This window comes from Semicossyphus pulcher, unplaced genomic scaffold (assembly GCF_022749685.1).
Source record: "Semicossyphus pulcher isolate SPU_LCO1_2020_fin unplaced genomic scaffold, fSemPul1.0.p SCAF_6, whole genome shotgun sequence".
NCBI classification, from domain to species: Eukaryota; Metazoa; Chordata; class Actinopteri; order Labriformes; family Labridae; genus Semicossyphus; species Semicossyphus pulcher.
The window spans coordinates 32,419,003-32,439,138 of NW_027211737.1; the positions used below are offsets into that span (position 1 = coordinate 32,419,003).

Genomic DNA, 20,136 nt, shown 5'->3' on the forward strand with positions numbered 1-20,136 from the left:
GTTACAGAAGAAGAGGGGCGTTACATCGCTCTCTGCACACACACCAGACTCCACTCATAAAAACAGTGATTTTAGCTGCTGGTTTACTCTCCTGTTTCTCCTCAGAGCTCTGAGCGGTCAGCCGTGCACAGCCATATGATGTCTCTATTACCTGTCTCACACACGCACCACCTGCTGCTTGTACACTCCACAGGCGACCTGCTTCATGTGTCACTCTGCTCTGATTGGTCGTGGGCCGATGGAGGAGCTGAAATTGTGTCCAGGAGCAGATCTGCAGCCACGCTCATATTAAAGTGTCCTCTCTGCCTTGTTTGTTAGTGTGTGATGGTCCCAGCAGGGAGGGGCCTGACTGTTGGAGGCTCGGCGTGATCGACTATTTGTTTATTAAAGGTGGTCCGTCCGTTTGCTTCAGCTGTGAGCTTTGTTTTTCAGCTGATCCGAACACAGCTGACGACATGCTGAAGATTCAGATGAACCTTTGGATCATAAATCTCGTTCCTCTTTAAAAGACAGAAATATCAGATCAGAATGAATCAACAGCTTCAGGCTGCTCGACTGAGGCCAGAAAGAGAATCACGATCTCTTTGATCAATAATCAGATCTCCAGTATTTGTGGACTTCCTCTCGTCTCTCATGTACGTGAACAGAGAACTGTTTAACTTCTATGTTTTACATGATTAATATACACATATTAAATAAATATTAATAACAAATATTTGTATCAGAACATGACTGGTCCTTATTCACAGAAGATCTCTTCTTGTCTTCACTTTATTCCTCAGACTGCAGCTCGCTCACTGCTGATGTCTGACTGGACGCTGGACATTTACTGAGCCAACATGGCTGACGTTATCGTCTCAGCCTTCGTGACTGCGCTGTCACACAGACTGTGTTGTTTTATTCAGCTGGTTGAAGTGCGTTGTGTTTCTTTGAGGCGCAGACGCAGGTTTCATGCACTCGTTGCAGATTGTTTTTATAACAGATTTTGACCTAAATCTGGAACACCTCCGAACAACCGAATTACAGACAGAACTTCAGCATTGCTTGTGCAGAAGACTGCAGAGTTTTACTTGTGTTGTATATTAACGTCACTGTAACATCCAGGAACGCCGCTGCAGAGTGCACACAGAGACATGACGGCTCCACGTCCCGCTCGTGCCCTGGTTCCATCAGGATGTCCTGCAGGAGAGTTTCCTACAAGCATTTCAAGTGTCAGTATTAGAACTGAACGATTTTAAAATCCAACTGCAATTATTTTGACTTATGTTGCGATTTCGATATGATGAATTGAATGCTAATTTTTAACTATGGTGCGTTTTCGTCTCTGCTGCAGACTTGAGTTACGTGCAGTCCTTGTAAAAGCACAAGAATCTCTTTTCTACAGATTCTAACATTTCAAAACACTTCCTGTGAAGAAACTTTTCTGCACTTATTGAACAGAAACAAGAAATACAATCACAAGTTGGATTGTTGATCTGATTTAGTAAATGTTCAGTGAGCGCTCAGCAGCTCAGCTGAATGTTCAGACACAGACGAGCGAACAGCTCAACATTTACTCAGAAGAAAGTTTCCAATAAGAAAAGAATCATGAAGAGAAACTGAAATATTAACATGGATCAGATTTTCTGCTCATCATCGCTCACTGAGCTCTGAATAATCATTCGTCTGTCCAGTTAAATTTAAGACCTGCATTTATATTGTTTAAAAATGAAAGATTGACTCAGCCGATTTCAGATCCTGCACACCGCAGCTTTCAGACCTTTGGATGTTGTTCGACTGTTCCAGCAGACCAAGGACTTCATGAATTGTTCATGCAAAATGAAACTGAATAAGCAGTTTTGATGTTCTGTGATGAGTGTTTCAAGTCTATAAGCTGCTCTCCTCTTCAACAGAAACCAGCTGAATGATAAAGAAGAAAAAAAAAAGACCTGACACAACCTGCAGAGAGACCAGGACTCAGCACAGACTGATGGTCTTTAAAACAGGACATATTGTCCAAGTGATTGACAGGATTTTACTGTTGTTTTTATTGTGAGGAAACATTCAGTGAAGAAGACTTGCATCATTTCCTGCAGCAGTTCTGACACACAAACACTGAACTTTAGCTGAATCTGCTGCGTGTGCACTGAGCAGAGCTAAAGTGCTTTACAAACAGTGACGGACAATAAAGAAGATCGTACAGCGAGTGATAAAAATGCGAGGCCGGCTTCTCTCTGAGCGCTACGATGATAAAGCAGCGGCTCTCTGCTCGTCTTCATTTCCAGGCAGAAATCCTCCTCAGAGTATTTGACACAAAGACAGATTCATGCAGCGACTGGAGGTTCCATTTCTACTTTATGACAGTCACAGTTTTTTGTTTTCTGCGTAGAGAAACTTTGTTAGATGAGTTTTGGTTTCTGTCCTTCATTCACTGAGTGACTGTTTCAAGGTTGATGCAGCACAAGAAGGTCTCCACGTGCAACACTTATCAGACTTTTTATGTCACCTTTGGAGTGTGATTGAAGGACAGAGAAGCTGGTTGAAGTTGGCAAAGACATTGATCTGAACTGTGAGAGTGAAACAAGGATGTTGTTCGTCTTGCCTTTTAAAAAACAAATGATGCTGACGACGATCCGTCCTCTGGGAGAGTCGGCTAACTTCTCGGGGTTCCCGGTGTAGCCAGCATTTAGCGATAACGAACTTCCAGCCAAGACTTCCTTTCCCGTGCGCTGCGCTGTGTACAGTCCAGTTAGCAGCTTGAGAAGCGAGAATGGAGTTAGAGTTGTGAGACGACGTCTGAGAGCGGATTGTTAGCTTCACTTGCGGTCCTTGCAGATGCCTTGCAGAGATAAATCGTTAACAGGTGACCTCTGACGGGAGCCGGGATGTTGTTACGGCGGCTTGAGCTCCTCCCCTTTTGTTCTCCACACCGAATGTTTGTCCTGCTTTCATCAAAGCCTACTGATACGTGATTGGTCAATACAAGTCAGACTACAAACAGACTACAAAACAGAACACTGATTCTATACTTTCTGCAGAACCTGTAAATAGAGACGATGAGAGGACACAGAGCACAGCTGGACCAGGACTCGCGGGCTTGTGGTTCTGCTAACAGAAATCTGTTGCTCATGACGGTCAGCTCAGAAGCTGCAGCGAGCAGCAGTGAGCCCTCTTCATGTCAGATTGAAACATTACTTCTGTGAGTCGACTCGTCACCTGTACGTCTGTGTCTCATCCGAGCTGACTGTGGAAGATGACGTCCCCGTCAGGCTTACTGAGCTCTGATTGGCTGGGAGTCAGCTGTGATTTAGCTCGACCACAAACCGACAGGCTGCAACCACCAGGTTCTTATTCCTATGTGAAGATCTATTTTTGGATCAACAACAAACTGTGTTCTTCATCATGACAACAAGCTGAAAACAACTAGAACACACAGTCAGACAGTCAGTCCTCAGTTATGGACACACACACACACACACACACACACACTCTGCTGCTGCTTTTAGTAGCAGACAGGGACGAGCGTGTTGTGCTTACTTGGATGTTTTCAGGCCCACAGTGCAGCACTGATCCATTAATGCATTAATGAAGGCCTAATCCTCGGCTGGAAAAATAAACCCACTGAAGCTGCTGTTTCATAACAAAGCAGCTGTGTTTCCTGAGCCCCGTGTGTGTGTGTGTGTGTGTGTGTGTGTGTGTGTGTGTGTGTGTGTGTGTGTGTGTGTGTGTGTGTGTGTGTGTGTGGGCTTTATAAACCCTCTGCAGGGCCTGACAGACCTTTGCAGCCTCCTCCTGAGCGCTCCCTGCAGGTGAGCGAGCAGCAGGTATCTCCTCAGTCTGCGTTTAGAATCTGCTGTAACGATCAGGAGTTAACCGGTCTGAGGAGAGGTCTGGCACGGCTCGCTCGCCGGGTGGAAACCAGCCGTGAGTCAGTCGCCAGAAGCTTTCTGTTCACATTTGGCAGGTTCGTCTGCTCGCGTTATCGCTCTCTAAAACAGGAAAGATTAAAATAATTCTCTTCTGTTTCCCTGTTTAAACCCTCCGTGACTGATTGACGCAAGTTGCATCAAAAATTGCATCAAATTTCACTCCCTACTTGTCAATCAGAACACACACACACACACACACAGCGCTGGAATCAGTGCAGCTCAGTCTTTGCAGTGATATCAGTGTCTGTAGTGAAGATTAACATCCATAAATCTGCTTAAAATTCATAAAAAAACCTTCAGATCTGATACGAGCTCAGATCATTAGTTCAAAAAGATAAGTTGTTGGAGAGAGATTAGGATGACAGAGGGATGCAGCCAGAGAGAGGATATAAAGGAAGAGATTTCACGTAGCGCCCCTTCCTACCGACACACACCTTTACCTTGTGTCCTTGGCATGTTGGAGCCCTCAGGTGTCCTTGGCATGTTGGAGCCCTCAGGTGTCCTTGGCGTGTTGGAGCCCTCAGGTGTCCTTGGTGTGTTGGAGCCCTCAGGTGTCCTTGGCGTGTTGGAGCCCTCAGGTGTCCTTGGCGTGTTAGAGCCCTCAGGTGTCCTCGGCGTGTTGGAGCCCTCAGGTGTCCTTGCCGTGTTGGAGCCCTCAGGTGTCCTTGGCGTGTTGGAGCCCTCAGGTGTCCTTGGCGTGTTGGAGCCCTCAGGTGTCCTTGGCGTGTTGGAGCCCTCAGGTGTCCTTGCCGTGTTGGAGCCCTCAGGTGTCCTTGGCGTGTTGGAGCCCTCAGGTGTCCTTGCCGTGTTGGAGCCCTCAGGTGGGCTCAGTCTGCAGCAGAACAGCTTCTTGTGTCGGTCTGAAGCAGATATTCACGCTGATGGAAAGTTCAGTGACTGTAGTGTTAGTGTTAGTTACGTCTCCTCTCGCCGTTCCTCCTCTACTCTGCTACTCGGGAACAGAACGCTGCAGGAGCCCCATTTGTCCACAGAGCTGTCAATCATGAGGCCACACCCCCTTTTTATAGCATGAAATAACAAAAAATAAACTTGTGAGAAAAATGAACACTTGGACATAAATCAGCAGGATAAGAACTAACTATAACGACAGAAACCATGTTTGAGAAAAATGTATTTGATGTGTATTTTGATTTTATAGTTTGACTCATGTCCCATCTGTTCACATGGAGGAGGCGGGCTTTATGAGCTATACTGCAGCCAGCCAGCAGGGGGCTTGGGGAGCTGTCATGTCGGCCATCTTTTTATTCCTGAACATGTAGAAAGTTTTGTATAGACAGTTTGACTCAACAATCTTGTTTGGAAAAGACTCAACAGAATATTTGTGAGATAATATAAAAGAAGTCAAAATACTTGAACAGGGTTTTTATAAATACACAAAAGCCACAGACTTGTGAGAGGCACGAGACAGACGGCCAAAGAATGATGGGAACTGTAGTCCCAAAAGTCAAAATGAATTCCAACTGGAAACAGAGAAAAGAAAAATGCAGCTTTTTATGCCTTCAAAATAAACTTTTTCAAAGGCTCTGAATGTCGAATTACTGAGAGATTTTCATTTACTGAGTGGAGAAAAGTCTCCATGACTTTCTGTCCTGAGTTATTCTGAAATAACAAGAAGAGACGATAAGTTAGCAATCAAAGGGAAAGAAAACTGTTCAGGTGAAGTGTATGTGTTCGGTCTGCTCTGAAGCTTCCTCCTTCATTCCTGCTGCTTTGCTTCGCCTGCTTCAGTCACGCAGGCGCTGCATGTTTGCAGCCGTCGTCTCCAATTATCACTTTAACAGACCTGATTTCACTTTTGTCTAAAAACAAATGTGTTAAAAATCTGCAGCTCGGAGACGAAGTCACAGGATAACAGCTTTCTCTCTCCTTTCCCCCTCTTCTAAATCACATCTTCCTCTCGCATATTGTCGTGTTCTTTTCTGACCTCTGACCCTTCATCTAAATCTGCTTAACATGCTGAGAATGGAAGAATTTTGAGATAGTCTCTTAAATATATAGAATTGAATGAAATATTACATCACCTTCTTTCTTGTTCCAATCTCAGAAAGGTGCATTTAGGTTTGGCTCAGAATATTTCCACGTCTCAGCAGCCGTGACACCCGAGCATGCTGGGAGATTACTGAGGTAAACATGCAGTGTGTTGCTTCCTCTGCATCTAGCTCAGTTATATATCATCTGTATTTGTTTATGTTGTCTCTGCAGCAGTCGGACGGCTCCGGCTCTGCGAGGAGATCACACAGAACTTGTTTAGCTGTAAAAAACTCTCCGCTGTGAGGAGCCGTAATGTTGAGGGTTAAAGAACCCGCACCGAGGTACATGATGATCTGCTGCTCTCTGTTCTGCAGAGCTGCTGTGTGAGTCAGAGGAAGAAAGCTGGGTCGGTTAGCGGGTCAGGACTCACATTGCTCGTCAAATTAAGAGCACAAGGAGAAGCTCTTCTGCTCCTGACCTCCGCTCACAGCCTCCTCCTGTGTTTAACGCTAACAGACTGCACACAGGCAGCAGCAGAGCTGACAGAGGAGTGTGTTCTGTCTGTGCATCCTCCAGCACAGACCTGCAGACCATCCACAGTTTGCTGCTCCTGCAGCGGGGCCGGGGAGTGCTGCAGGAGCTCAATTAGAGTTTCTTTCCTGGAGGTCGACACGTGTTTTTGTGAAGTTTCTCAGCATATAATTGAAGAATAAACCTGTGAATGTGGCCGACTTTGTGTAGTTGGTATAAGATTAAAACTATTCATAGATTAAATACTCCTTATAAGTACAAAGGTGCAGCCGCAGAACACAGCTTGTTTGGCATCTCAGCTCCGACCTCATCACTCCTCACAGATTTATTTTACATGCAGTAATCTGAGGTCTGTGGTGGTGGGGGGGGCTGACAGTAAGAGCACAGTACTGGTGCAGGGCAGCGCTGACAGTGAAAGAACAGAGGGAGACACTGGGAACTGGCAAGTTAGCTGCTCACTTCTTCTTTTACTTAAAGGTAGCTGCTAACTACGGAGCCCGATAGCAGGCAGAGTCATCATGAAGTAGCTCTAGCTGCACGGCTAACAGAAGCTACACTTAGCAGCGGTTACTTTAGCAAAGCTCTCTGTTGATGGGGAGCCGTCTCTTTCTTTGCTCATGTTGTGAAGTTGTGTTTTTGCACAGCAGGCAGAGGTACATGGACAGAGACACTCCGCTCCAGCAGCATCTGATGTTACAAAGTCTGATTATTAATAAATCCACTGTCTCGTCTCCGTCTCTCCTCCGTCAGTGATAAACCTGTTCCTCTGAGCGCCCCCTACAGGCCTGGAGTACGTTGTGTGATGACTGATTTGCAGCGCATGTGTTTTCTTTGACTTCGCATCGTTTCTGTATTTGCAGCACGTTTGACGTTGATGCATTTGTTCTGCCTTTTTGTAGCACGTTTTTTTCATTGCAGTGCTTTTCCATTGTTGCATTTGTTTCTTCTAATGGAAGTCGTTTGGGCCGTTGTTGCCCTTGTTGGCCACCGTAGCTAACTGCTGGTGGGTCACACACTTAACAAGTCCTTAAAGCATCACACTGTCCTGTCCCTGTAGATCCCCCACCTTCACACACATCCACTCGGCTCTTTTAAAACCTGTGCTGCGGCTTACAGGCAGAACGTCGTGTCTTTGTCTGAACCTTCTGCACAGAGCGCTGAGGCAGCCTGACGGTGCGGCCTGTGTCAATGGAGCTTTGTGATGACATCTGGGACGTTACTCTCACAGAAGTCATGATTAGGCTCATTTAAGTTCAGTTATTACGTTTATTCATGTTATGTTATTTCTTTCTAATACAAAAGCTGCCAACGTGAGCAGTTTGCCGACTTCCTTCCTCAGTCGTTGACGGATCTTCTGGTGTTTCCTGGAAGAAAGGCGACAACATGAAACACCTGTTACCTCCGATAAATCGTGTGAAGTCTCTGGTTTGAACGTTGTTGGAAACATTTGGGATGAAAGACGAACCAACGTTTATCACACGGCTGAGGTTGTTTGGAGACATTTGAATGCAGAAATGTTTCACATTAAACTTTAAGTGTGATCACCTCCTGACAGTATAGCTCATAAACTGACATGTAATATTCTGGCTCTGCAGAAATGTGACACACACACACACTCACACACATACACACACACACACACACACACACACACACACACACACACACACACACACTCTGAGTCTAATACAGTGAGCCGTGCACACACAGTGGAATGTGTTCACATTCATAAAGGCCACTCTTCATATATTTAATGTGCGAGGCGCGGCGGCATCACGCTGAGAATAAATGAGCTGATGCACAAACGTAGATCTCATTACCTGAAGGTCGTCGTGCATCGTCTCTCAGAGAACACCTGCACTCACCTACTGTCCTATTTACACGTTCTCATCCAGTAACAGTCCTCCACTTTACTCTGATGCACTTCCTCATTAGCTTCCTGGTGTTTGGGAGTATTTTTAGTTTCGTCGTTCTGGAGCCAAACTCCCGGGTGTTGGAGGAGGTGTGATCCGAGCTCTTGGATTATTATGAGAGTCAGTTTGCTTTTCGCTGGCAGATCAGAAGTTCGTCACAAAGCTTTGAACCAGAGAACAAGGCTTCCCTCTTTTCCTCCCCGCCTGGTGCAGACTCGCAGGACTGTGTGCAGCTTTATTTGAAGCCCTGTGTGAACATAGAAGCTGCTCATAAAAGTTCCCGCAGTGAAAACGACCTAAATAAACACACACCACCTCCTCCTCCTCCTCCTCCTCCCCCTCCCCCTCCCCCTCCCTGTTCATCTCCCCCTCCTCTGAGTGGAGGCAGCAACAGGAGCGGCTGGAGGAGCATTATGGGTAGAATGACCTGCGGATGTGATGTTGGAGTGGCAGAGAGCAGACACGGAGGATGTTTTTGTTCTGAGTGAATCACAGCAGAAAGAGAGCCCGGCTGCAGTCTGACCTCCGTCTCTCCTGTTACAGCCGCACTCTGCGCACTCAGAGGGGAACGACTTCATATGGACATATGATCAGAACTGATTGTTTCTATCTTGATCAATAATGATGATATATGCTGCCGTGTTTGAGAGTATCCTGAGAGTTGCTCGTTGCAAAGACCCTCAAACCTGTGCCTACGCTGCTGTTCACACTGGAGTTATTATCATGAAGATTCAGTGCAAAGCACGACTTCATTACAGGAAGAAATATAACAAGTGATCGTTTTATATCTGTGAAATCATCATTACAAACTACTGGAAATACAAATACTGGAATGTCCTTCTACACAGCACGGCTTGTCTTCCTATCAGTGCCACGGCTTCCAAACCGAGCAGCACGAGCGTTACCGCGGTGAAATGTTCGGATCACAGTCGGACCGCACGATCTCGGAAAAAACTGACTTTGCGACAACTTTTAGTTTTTATGTCCATATAAACAGTTAACAATCAGACTGTTTATTATCAGTTCTCTAACTAACAAAAGTCTCCTCCTTTCACCTCACGTCGTTCAGAGACTCTGACAGCTGCATGAAAAGTAGAGTTCAGGTGGAGCGACACGTTTCTTCATACACACAAACACACTTGATCAGCTCGGTGACGGGAACTTTGTGAAACCAAAGCTCAGATATGCTTCTTCGGCACGTCGGCTCCGTGAACAGTCTGTTTCTGTAGCCACAGCGTTAACCAGCACCGGGACGAGGTGCTGCTGGTAACGGGCGTCTGCCTCGACCATCCTGTCGACATAAGCTGTGACAGCAGCGGCGTCGCGTGCTTGTTTACAGTTTACAGGCAGGTGGCACACCTGCTGCCTCTGCAGCTCAGCGCTCTCCGTGCTCTTAAAGAGCTGCTGTGACATCAGACGCCTTCTATAGTAGGTTAGTCGTGGAAAACGAGAAACTGGTGAGTTTTCGCACCGAGCAACAATAAAGTAGCTGCTTGACTAGTTTCACTTAATTTGCTTCACTATCGCACGTCCTGCGATGTGACTGTTGCACAGGCACACAGTGCAATGACGATGTTTAACGACGCCCTAGTTCACAGTAACATCAGCACCAGTCCGGCCGATGAGATATTTTCTTTGACCAAGAAAACAATAAAAGAGAAATGTAGCATTTTCTCATTTGATCCTTTTAGATGTTTACTGCACCCTGATCAGACTCGGGTAATAAATCAGCCGATACCTAGAATCTATAGATCCCAACAGCGGTATCTTCCCATACTGGCTAAGATGTGCTGTAGGAGCACGTTAGTCAAAGTACTGATCGAACACTGCAACAAATTAACCCCCAAAATCATCAGGTTTCAGGTCAACTATGGCGTGGCAGTAAAAAGCAAGAACAGTGCAGTGTCAGCAGAGACTTTCATGTCAGTCACAGTGTTCAGTATATTTTTTTAACCCAGTAGTGTCAGAGGGGCGCTTTGTACCTGCCTGAACTCAAGTATTGGAGTTATAATCAGGAAGGTAAATATGATACTGGACTTCTCACAACGTTTCCAACCAAACCCGGTTCTGTTGTCTTTCACGGCCGTAGCGGTTCTGCAGGTGTTCCTCTCGCTCTCATTCTGTTGTTAATAACAGCCGTCACAACCAAACGCAGCTATTAGTGCTCCAACAAAACCCGACATCTGTAACCCGTCACTAAGCCAGGAGACTAATCTGCTCTCAGGACTGAATAGCTGCAAACATTCGTCGTCTCTCAGTTTAATGAAGTTAATTTGTGTTTGCTGGAGTAAAATGAGAAGCTGTTCCGAGTTTGTCGTTTTCATTTGTTGTGTAACGATGTCATGAGGCCCTCTGAGGCTGCAGATGTGATTAAAGGTTAAATAAACTCAACGGGAGAAGACGCAGCGTTTCTATCCTTCACTGCAGCATTGAGAGCAGCGTGTCTCTGTGGAGCGCTGCAAAAAGTCTGTTTTTAATGAGAGCAGAAAAAAACATCCATGCTTACGTGTTCTCACTCTTTTTTTTAGCAGCATTGTCTTTCTGTCTCCCGCTGAGCTCGCCATCTGCCGCGCTGCAGCACCGGCAACGTCCTTAAAAAGTCATCGCTGTATTCTTAATTATCTGGCTTTAACCGCCTCGCCTCTTCAGGGAGATGAAAGGTTATTAGAAAATGAGCACATCGGGGAATCTGTTCAAACTGCAGCACTACACTGTGTGCAGGTACGTTTCAGGGCCTGTTGTCCTCAGTGTTTCCTCTAATCATGCTCTCTGCCGCTCTCTGCTTCGTTTGCACATGGAGCTTTTTCACTGTGTTAGAAGTTGCACCGTACCTCGTCATAAAGATCTGATAAAAGGAACAAGAACAAAACACAAGCAGAGATCCGGGATGTGAAAATCAGACGAGTTCAGAAACAGTCTGCACGCCCACGACGCTCTGTTGATTCTATTATTGAAGTTTCTGTTTTAAACTCTGTGTTGAGCTGCAGTTTGCTCAGTGAAGGAGAAATCTATGAGCCAGGGACGGGACGAGTACTCGAGTACTCTTTGTTGGCGTCATTATTCGAGTAACATGACAGAACACGCGCGGTCCGTGTCCGACGGGTTCTTTTAACAGTAAAAAAATAATAATTTGTACTCGATTACTCGTTCATAAGGTAACAAGATTACTTGAACATCCCTGCTATGAGCCAACGAGTCATTAAGCCATATTTAAACTATATATAGCGCTTAGTCTAAAGTGCACAAGTACATTTAAAGAGTGTCCAACCCGCTATTGCTCATTAAACGTCTCATCATCTAAGTGCAAAGTAAAGCCCTTTACCCACTGGTCAAAAACCCGCTAACACCCGCTAACACCCGCTAACACCTGCTAACACCTGCTAACACCCACTAACACCCGCTAGCACCCGCTAGCACCCGTCTTGAATGAGAACAGTCCGCTGTGACAGACAGACGCACACAGTCGACTTCGGCCTATAAAAACTAAACCCTGTCCCTTCCTGCGGGTCGTGCGGAGGTGTGTTAGTTTGATGTTTAGCTGCTGTGAACCAATCAGAGAATAATGTCTTATTTCTGTTTCACTGCTTTATTTACATTACTGCTGCTCGCTCTCTTCACTTCCTGTCTGTGTCGCTTGACCACAGCTGCTCTCTCTACAGCTCGCAGCAGCTTCGTGTTGAAAATCTGATGTAGATCATTTATTTTTTTAACGCTTCTATCGAACGTAAAAATATGTGATTATATCGTTTAGTACCGAACATTTTGACACCCTACTGCCGAGCTCTCTGGACTTTAACGGGAGAACACATCATGGTGCACGTGCAGCTTTCTAATGAGACACTCTCACAGTTATGGCATCTTTTTACATGTTCCTACAGCTCCGATTAATCCACACACATGCAGAGACTCAAAGTGATCTGTAAGTGGTCGTCCTCCTAACAGTCGACCAGGTCACTCGTCCTCATCACAGACGTTTGAACCTGATTACAGACGCAGCCGAAGCGTGGTGAGAAGAGGTGACGTCTCATCACGAGCACAGCTCTGTCTCTGCTCTTGTTCTCAGCGTGAGGATGAGGCTCGTTAGCATTCATGTGTTGCCTTTTAGACTCTCACGTAGAAAACGTCCTCCTTTATCGAGCTGCTGTAAACGCTTTGAAGTTGTGCTGTTTGGGGAGTTTTTGTTCCAGATGGGGGAAGCAGCGGGAGCGAGCGGCTCTGAAGGCAGAAAACGTTCCTTATTGATCCACGCTGTCCTGATATTTGTCTCCGCACAGTTTCACTCCGCGCTCGTGTTCCTGCAGAGCGAGCCGAGGCAGATGTGCAGCTCCGTCAGTGAAAAGAGGTCAAGGTGACGGAGAATCTAATTGATGCTCAGCTCGACCCCTCCGACTCCCCCGGGACGTCCCCTCTCCTCCACCAGCACCACATGTTTCACCACACGCTCGGGCTGGTCTCATTAGCATGCGACCGCGTGGGCAGAGCAGAGCGGCTCCTCCTAATGCGTTTAATCGTGAGAATATATTGTGTGTAATTAAATGAATGTGTTGCTGTGTGTCTGCAGACAGATAACGTTTAAACGATTTCACAGCAGCGTCACAATCAAAGTTTAATTTGAATCAGGAGAAGAAGACGGTTTTTAAAATGTCTCAAATTAAACACGAAGCGTCTGTGGATAAATAAAGCTGTCGCCTCATACAGAGACGTGTTTACAGGAGGCAGGGCGGTTAAAATACATCCACAGGTGTTGGACGGGTCACATGATGGTTTCTGTGAGCTGTGAGAGTCTGCTCCAAAGCTTCGTCCGCTCACAGCTTCAGGATTCTCTTTGTTGGTCAAACAAACCGATCAGAAAATGAGAAAACAATCAAGAAGTTGTCTCAGCTGCTCGACTGATTCATGATTAAAAGATCTCCACTGAGTTTATAAGTTGTTTCCATCAACATCTTGTTTCTGAAACCAGAAGCGACCATATTTGGACAAGAGTCTGAACTTGCTTGGTTGGCAGGTCGCTGTGGTAACAACTCCTCAATCACAGGTAGCCCCGCCCTAACCCCTCCCCTCTGTCTGCTCTGTGTGACTCTCAATGGGAGCATCAGTGACTAAATGCACATCATGCTGTGTTGAAGAAGACTTGAAACTAGAGACTGAGACCATAAAGTCATTAGGTACATGTTTACTGAGGGAATACATCAGGAGAGGAGGAGGAGCAGTGGAGTCGCCCCCTGCTGGCTGTTGGAAAGAATGCAGGTTCAAGGCTTTCTATATTAGAGTCAAGAGTCAAGTTGTTAATACAGAGCAGAAGGCAGCGTCCCACCTGTCAACATTAAAACCTGCCAGACTGGACTTCAGCTGGGCCGCGTGTACAGAGTCCGCTCAGCCTCGCTCGTTCAAAGCAGAAGCAGAGAGCCTGCAGTTTCAGCAGAGGGAGCGTTGTGAGGTCGGACAGTGAAGTTCTGCTCTGATATTTAGTCGTTGTGCACAAAGAGAGCTCCGTGCAGGAATGAGGCTCCCAGTTTGCTGTGGAAGGAGTTGACCGGTCTGCACCGAGCTCTGACCTCGACCCCGTGCAGCACGTCCTGGAAGCACCGACAAAGTAAGTTCTCTCTGAGCCCAGAAGTCTCTGAAAGCTTCTCTCAGGTGGTCATTTCTCGTCTTTCACTTCAGTTCTGCAGACAAATCTTTGCTATTATTAAAATTCTGAAAATATGAAGCACAATGGATGAAATGTGACATCCAGGATTATAATGTCAGCCTCGGTGATGCAGCAGAACATGGAAGCATTCAGCTGATTCTCATTCAGAGCAGATTAGAGTAAGCTTTAAATCCTGAATCACCCGCAGTGTGAGGAACAAACAGGAAACACACAAAGGTTACAGGAAGCAGACGCACAAACCTGCGTCCTCAGTGTGTACGAAAGACAAACTGAAGGTGGGATCGTCTCTTTTCTCTCCGCAGTGAGACTCTGACGGAGAGGACGACAGCTGAGAGACGTCCGACTGCATGAAGAGGCCGAGTGACGGGACCCTGGTCCTCATCTAGACCCCTCCCTCCCCTCCCACGACCCCTCCGCCCCCATCCTCCCGCCTGGACATGGTGAGATACTGTACTCCTGGATGCTGAAAATGTTTAGCTGCTTTTTGGTTCCAAATCCTTCATTTTGTTTGTGTCCTAACCTAAATTAATTCAACAGGAGCGTGCTGTTAAACAAAGTCATTGTAGGTGTTTTGGATGCAGCAGGATAACGAGCTCTGTTCTGCTCTCACCAGCTTTAGGCCTCTTCACCATCACTTGTGCTAAACTAAAACACAGACAGTCCCTGCAGGATTTGAGTTGATATCTCAACCTAGCCGGAGCCTGCAGGTGGATGCTGGGCGGTGGTGGGGCTGAAAGTAAGAGCGCAGTGCTGGTGCAGGGCAGCGGTGGCCATGACAGAGCAGAGAGGGAGAGAGAGAGCGGGAGCTTGCCTTAGCTTGTCTCAAATCTATCACAGCTGTTTTACACTTATCTAAAGTTACCATAGTAACATTTGACTGCTTCTTCCTCATCTTCTCCATCTTCCTCTTGCTCTGCTTCCTCCTCTTAACCTTCTTCTTCTTTAGCTTTGTCCCAATCCACGGGCTGCAGCCTTCGAAGGAGGCGGTCAACAGAAGATGCTCGTAACCTGCGTAGCCGAACTGAAATGAGACGGTCTGGTCTACCCTTGCGTCACCAAACGCCGCTCCTGTCGCCTAGCAACAGGTAGCAAGCAGGCTAACTAGCTAGCATAACTGACGACGCGTAAGTTGACCAATTATTTTAAAGATAATTTAACTTTCATTTTCTTAAACATGTTTAAACATCAGCTATTCGAGACCAAAAACATTTTAAAGCGTATTCCTCGGCCGTTTAAAAGTCCGCCATTTCGTTTGGCGTGCAATGCATCTTGGGATACAGTGGGCCGCAAAGGACCTGGTGGATCCTTCGCAGCCGGGGGAACGGAGGACGCGTTTGTCGGCCGCATCTGAAGGAGCCTTCAAATTCGGATAGCCTTCGACGAGCTTCAGTGACGCAGTCTGCCTTCCAATACGGCCTTCGAAGGATGCAGCCGCTGGATTGGGACACAGCTATTGTCTTCTTCCTCTTCATCTTCTCCTTCTTCCTCTTCTTCTCTTACCTGTACTTTCTACACAAATATGATCCCCCACTTAAATGTCTGTCTTCTTGTTGCTCACTTGCCTTCAGTTCGGCAAGTGCTGCAACTTTCACTGGCTTGTGCATAATCGCCATCCACACCTCCATCTGAGCCGTCACACTGTCTCCGCCTTCTCCGCCCACGTGGCCAAGATGGCGGCCATTTAGGATGAGAAGTTTCCAGTGTTTTTATCTGTCATCGCCACTTCTGACGATGCGTCGGTGTCGGTGGTTGAATGTTCAGGTCGGCAGCTCAGACGATGTGACGTGTGTCGAGCAGAGGATTGTGGGTCAGAATATCCAGATAAGCACGCTGGTTTACATTGTGCAGCATGTGACCAGCTGTAGAAGCTTTTTGACATCATGTGTTCTCTGGCATACTTGTTTGTGTGCGTGCAGGGTCCTTCATGTACCGCAGACCGCAGCATGAAAACCTGCATGTGTCAGACGTGATCCTCCTCAATGATTCACAGAGATAAGAAGCTGCGACGGATCTTTTCTGCTGTTTGTGTCAGATTTAAGTAAATGCACCGACAGACCTGCAGTGCGATTCATTACAGCCGTGAACATCGTTATCCTCTGATTGCAGCCGGCCTGAACTCCCAGCCGCCTCGTAGGTAACAAATAAAAGAGGCCGGGCCGGGATCCAGAATCACTGTAGAGGCTGTAAAGAGTCTTAATCTTTCATGTAGATCTTGTTAATGTTTGTGTGTTCGTTTGTGTGTTATGTTCGTTACACAGCCTCGCACGCCCCCGGCAGTTCAACCAGAGATTAGCCGGGTCGTGATGAATGACCCTCCTAACTCCAGCACAAGCCCCGGAGACTGGCGGCCATGAATTATTAAAGCAGGATCATAAATAACTCACCGTAATGAGGGTGTGCTTACGCGCTGCAGGCGGGGAGAGAGAGAGGAGAGAGGGAGGAGAGGAAGAGGGGAAAGGGAGGATGGAGATGAAGAGGAAGGGGATGATTGAGAGAGATGGCAGCTTGACCTTGGACTGAAAGCTGGGCGTGATGTTCGCCCGGCGGAGGGACCCACTCAGGCTTGTTAAAACGAGCACCGAGCTAATTTTGCACATCAGCCGTTTCTCTCCCCTCTCCCCTCAGAGCGACGGGCTGCGTCTCTAAGTACATGTCATAAATGTTAATGTTAAGTAACGGCGGCTGTTTCTGGGCCGTGCAGTGATTGGCAGCAGCGCAGGTCGCTTCAGGTGTTGCTGTCATCGTGCAGACGTGTGACGAGCCCGTCTGACGCCGAAAACAAGCTCGGGTGTTTCTGCAGAACGTCTGAGGAGGAAGTGACAGAAAAACAACACCAGGCGACGAATTAAAAACAGTCTGCTCAAAGAAAATCTATTTCCTGTTGTTTGCCAGCAAGTTCACAGATTAGTTTCTCTGTCATTATCCCGAGCGACTGTTTCTTTGATGATCATAATGACATAATTCTTCTTTTAAAGGGTCATTCTGCTGTTTTTTTTATCTCGGGGTCACGAGTGAGGGTAAAATGGATCGTGAGATTGACAGGCGGATCGGTGCAGCATCAGCAGTAATGTGGGCGTTGTACCGGACCGTGGTGGTGAAGAGGGAGCTGAGCCTGAAGGCAAAGCTTTCCATTTACCAGTTGTTCTACGTTCCAACCCTCACCTGTGGTCACAAGCTTTGGGTAGTGACTGAAAGAATGAGATAGCGGATACAAGTGGCCGAAATTAGTTTCCTTCGGAAGGTGTCTGGGCTCGGCCTTAGAGAGAGGGTAAGGAGCTCGGAGATCCGGGGGGAGCTCGGAGGAGAGCCGCTTCTCCTTCGCATCGAAAGGAGCCAGCTGAGGTGGTTTGGGCATCTGGTTAGGATGACTCCTGGGCGCCTCCCTGTGGAGGTTTTCTGGGCACGTCCAACTGGGAGGAGACCCCGGTGCAGACCCAGAGAGGAGGGATTATATATCCCGTCTGGCCTGGGAACGCCTCAGAATCCCCCAGGAGGAGCTGGAAAACGTTGCTGGGGAGAGGGACGTCTGGGTCACCTTGCTGAGCCTGCTGCTATGGTGACCCGGCCGCGGAAAAGCAGAAGATAATGGACAGATGGATTCTGCTATTTTTAAACCTGAGCAGTATTTTTTTTAATATATTTTACGTCTAAATGACTTATAGGTATGAAAAGTTTTGCAGTTGCTCCAGTAGACTGATTCAGCCTGCAGCAGAGAAACAGGCTGTGATGGCTGCACCGTTCTGCCCACTCACAGTCGGTCCACTGAAAGTTCTTGTTTTTGCCATCGACAGGCTCAGATGAGGCAAAGGATTGCAACAGTATTGTGTTGGTTCTGACACAAACTAACTAACCAGTTGAGGCGGCGTTAGACCAGCAGCTCCTGTGTTCTGTGGAGTCTGGTGTGTCTGCAGAGAGCGATGTAACGTCTGTGTGTGGTTAAAACAATCATCTTCCTCTGTAACAAAAAGGTCTATCTCTGTAGGGATCCTTTCTGTCATGTTGTCACACACTTAGAAGAGCAATCTGAGCCTGTCAGTGGAAATAACTTTTAGTGGACGACCTCTGACCCATCAAGGATTATAATTATAATAATTATAACTTTATTTATATAGCACTTTTCAAAAACAAGTTACAAAGTGCTTTACAATTAAAACAAGGCACATCGTATAAACAAGCAAAACCAAATATTCATAAAAACCCAAACATCAATAAAAAAAACAAGTAAACAAGTAAACAAAGCCAACGTTGAGAAAAGCCAGACGATAAAAGTGAGTTTTCAGAGATTTAAAAGACGACACTGAGCTCGCCTGCCTGAGATCACCAGGCTGGGACTTCCTCAGCTGTGGGGCCTGAACTGCAAAGGCGCGAGATTTAGGAACCTCTAGAAGGTCCCTGCCAGAAGATCTGAGGCGGCGGTCAGGCTCAGTAGGGTTAGCAGCAGCTCACGGAGGGCTGGAGCCTGACCCTTTAAAGCTTTACAATCTTAAAATCAATTCTAAACGTCACAGTGGGCCAGCGAAGGGCAGCGAGGACCGCTGGGATGAGGTCGCTTCTCTTGGTGCTGGTTAAAAGCCTGGCTGCAGCATTTTGAATGAATTGCATGTTCGCCTGCTGATACCAGAATAAAGTTCATTACAACAGTCGAGTCTGGTGGAATGTCTGTAAAATACTTAAATATAAACTTAAGCAGAAAACTTCAGTGTTATCACCACAGGGACACAGACTCAGGTGGACAGAAACTACCACAGGTAAACAACTAACACCTTCTCAGTCATTTGGATGAACTGACGTGGAGCTATTTTATATGTTGCTTCGATAACAGACAGATATAATGCTCACCTTGTTTGGTAAGATCCCTGATAAGCAGACGACAATATGACATAACCCTTATTCTCTTCTCTTACCTGTGATCGAGGCCACTTGTTGTCTGTCTTGAACGTGGCCCCAGAAACAACCCAAATGTAACAACAGTTGTTTGTTTGTTTGCTTGTGTTGGAGGGAAAACGCCTCTGACAATCAGCGGTGATCAAAGCGCACAGGGAGCAGATGATGTGCATTTGTCGGTGGTGAAATCACATTTATTTTTACAACTTTGATTATTTTTCCGTTATTTTTCTTATCAGGATTTCCTGCTGCACACAGACAGATCACAGACACGCAGAGACACATGAGAAACAAGAGGACAGAACAGAAATGAATTTCCCTGCTGCAGTTGAGACGTGGACGCTTCAGAGTCAGCTTCGTACTAACCAACATTGTTTCCTTTTTGTCCAAAATATTTGATATTGTGAAAAAAGTTTTACCTTCCTCTGAGAAAACAGACTCTCGATGAATTTGTCTTTTTAAAACTCAATAACTGGAGGACAGTTCTGCTGATTTATGATTATAAGAGTTAATCAGAGCGTCTCAAAGGTCACAGGTTAAAAAGGCCGCAGGTTTGATTCCTGCAGAAGCCCATTTAGGTCCATCAGCGGACGTGTTCCCTCTCGGCACGTCCTTAAGCTTCACTGCGAGCCTCCTCCTGGTCTCCGTGTGATTTGTTGTAAACGTGTCTGAAATCAAAATGTCTTCTCTTCTCCTCGTCTGAACCCAGCGGTCGTTCCGATCGTTCGCTAACGACGACCGCCACGTCATGGCCAAGCACGCCAGCATCTACCCGACCCCGGAGGAGCTGGAGGCGGTCCAGACGCTGGTGTCCACCGTGGAGGGAGCGCTCAAGAAGGTCTCTGATTGGATGGACGGCCTCAACAAATCCTCAGGGAAGACTTCCGCCAATCAGGAGGCCGGGGAGAAGGCGGCGGAGAGCGAGGCTGCTGAGACGAAGTAGGTCCTGTGTTGGTACCGTGATGATGAAATGCTCTGTTCTTACAGGTCGCTTCTGCAGCAGATGTGCATTTATTGCAGTTTATTTCTGTCTCCTCCGCACTGTGCCAGATCACTCCCCTCATAAAACCTGCGCTCGGCTGTTAATCTTCATCCGGTCGGTACGTGTGATGATTGGATGATTAAACAAGCTCGACAAACATCATAAATTCTCCACATTTGGCTCCTTTCCTAAAACGTCCACACAGAGGATCTGAGTTAACAAAGCATGTACTGTACATGGAGACATTCTCAGTTCACTCAGACTTCCCTTCAC

At 46.8% G+C, this 20,136-nt stretch overlaps 1 protein-coding gene across 1 annotated transcript in view; it reads left to right on the forward strand.

Annotated features, from left to right (window-relative positions):
- The window catches only part of LOC138610186 (spermatid perinuclear RNA-binding protein-like), a 68,490-nt gene that overhangs the window by 13,565 nt on the left and 34,789 nt on the right, over positions 1 to 20,136 (forward strand). The window contains exons 2-3 of the mRNA XM_069682896.1: positions 14,300 to 14,437; positions 19,591 to 19,820. Of these exons, the coding sequence (XP_069538997.1) occupies positions 14,435 to 14,437; positions 19,591 to 19,820 (233 nt within the window). The 5' untranslated portion in view covers positions 14,300 to 14,434. The remainder of the gene's footprint in view (positions 1 to 14,299; positions 14,438 to 19,590; positions 19,821 to 20,136) is intronic.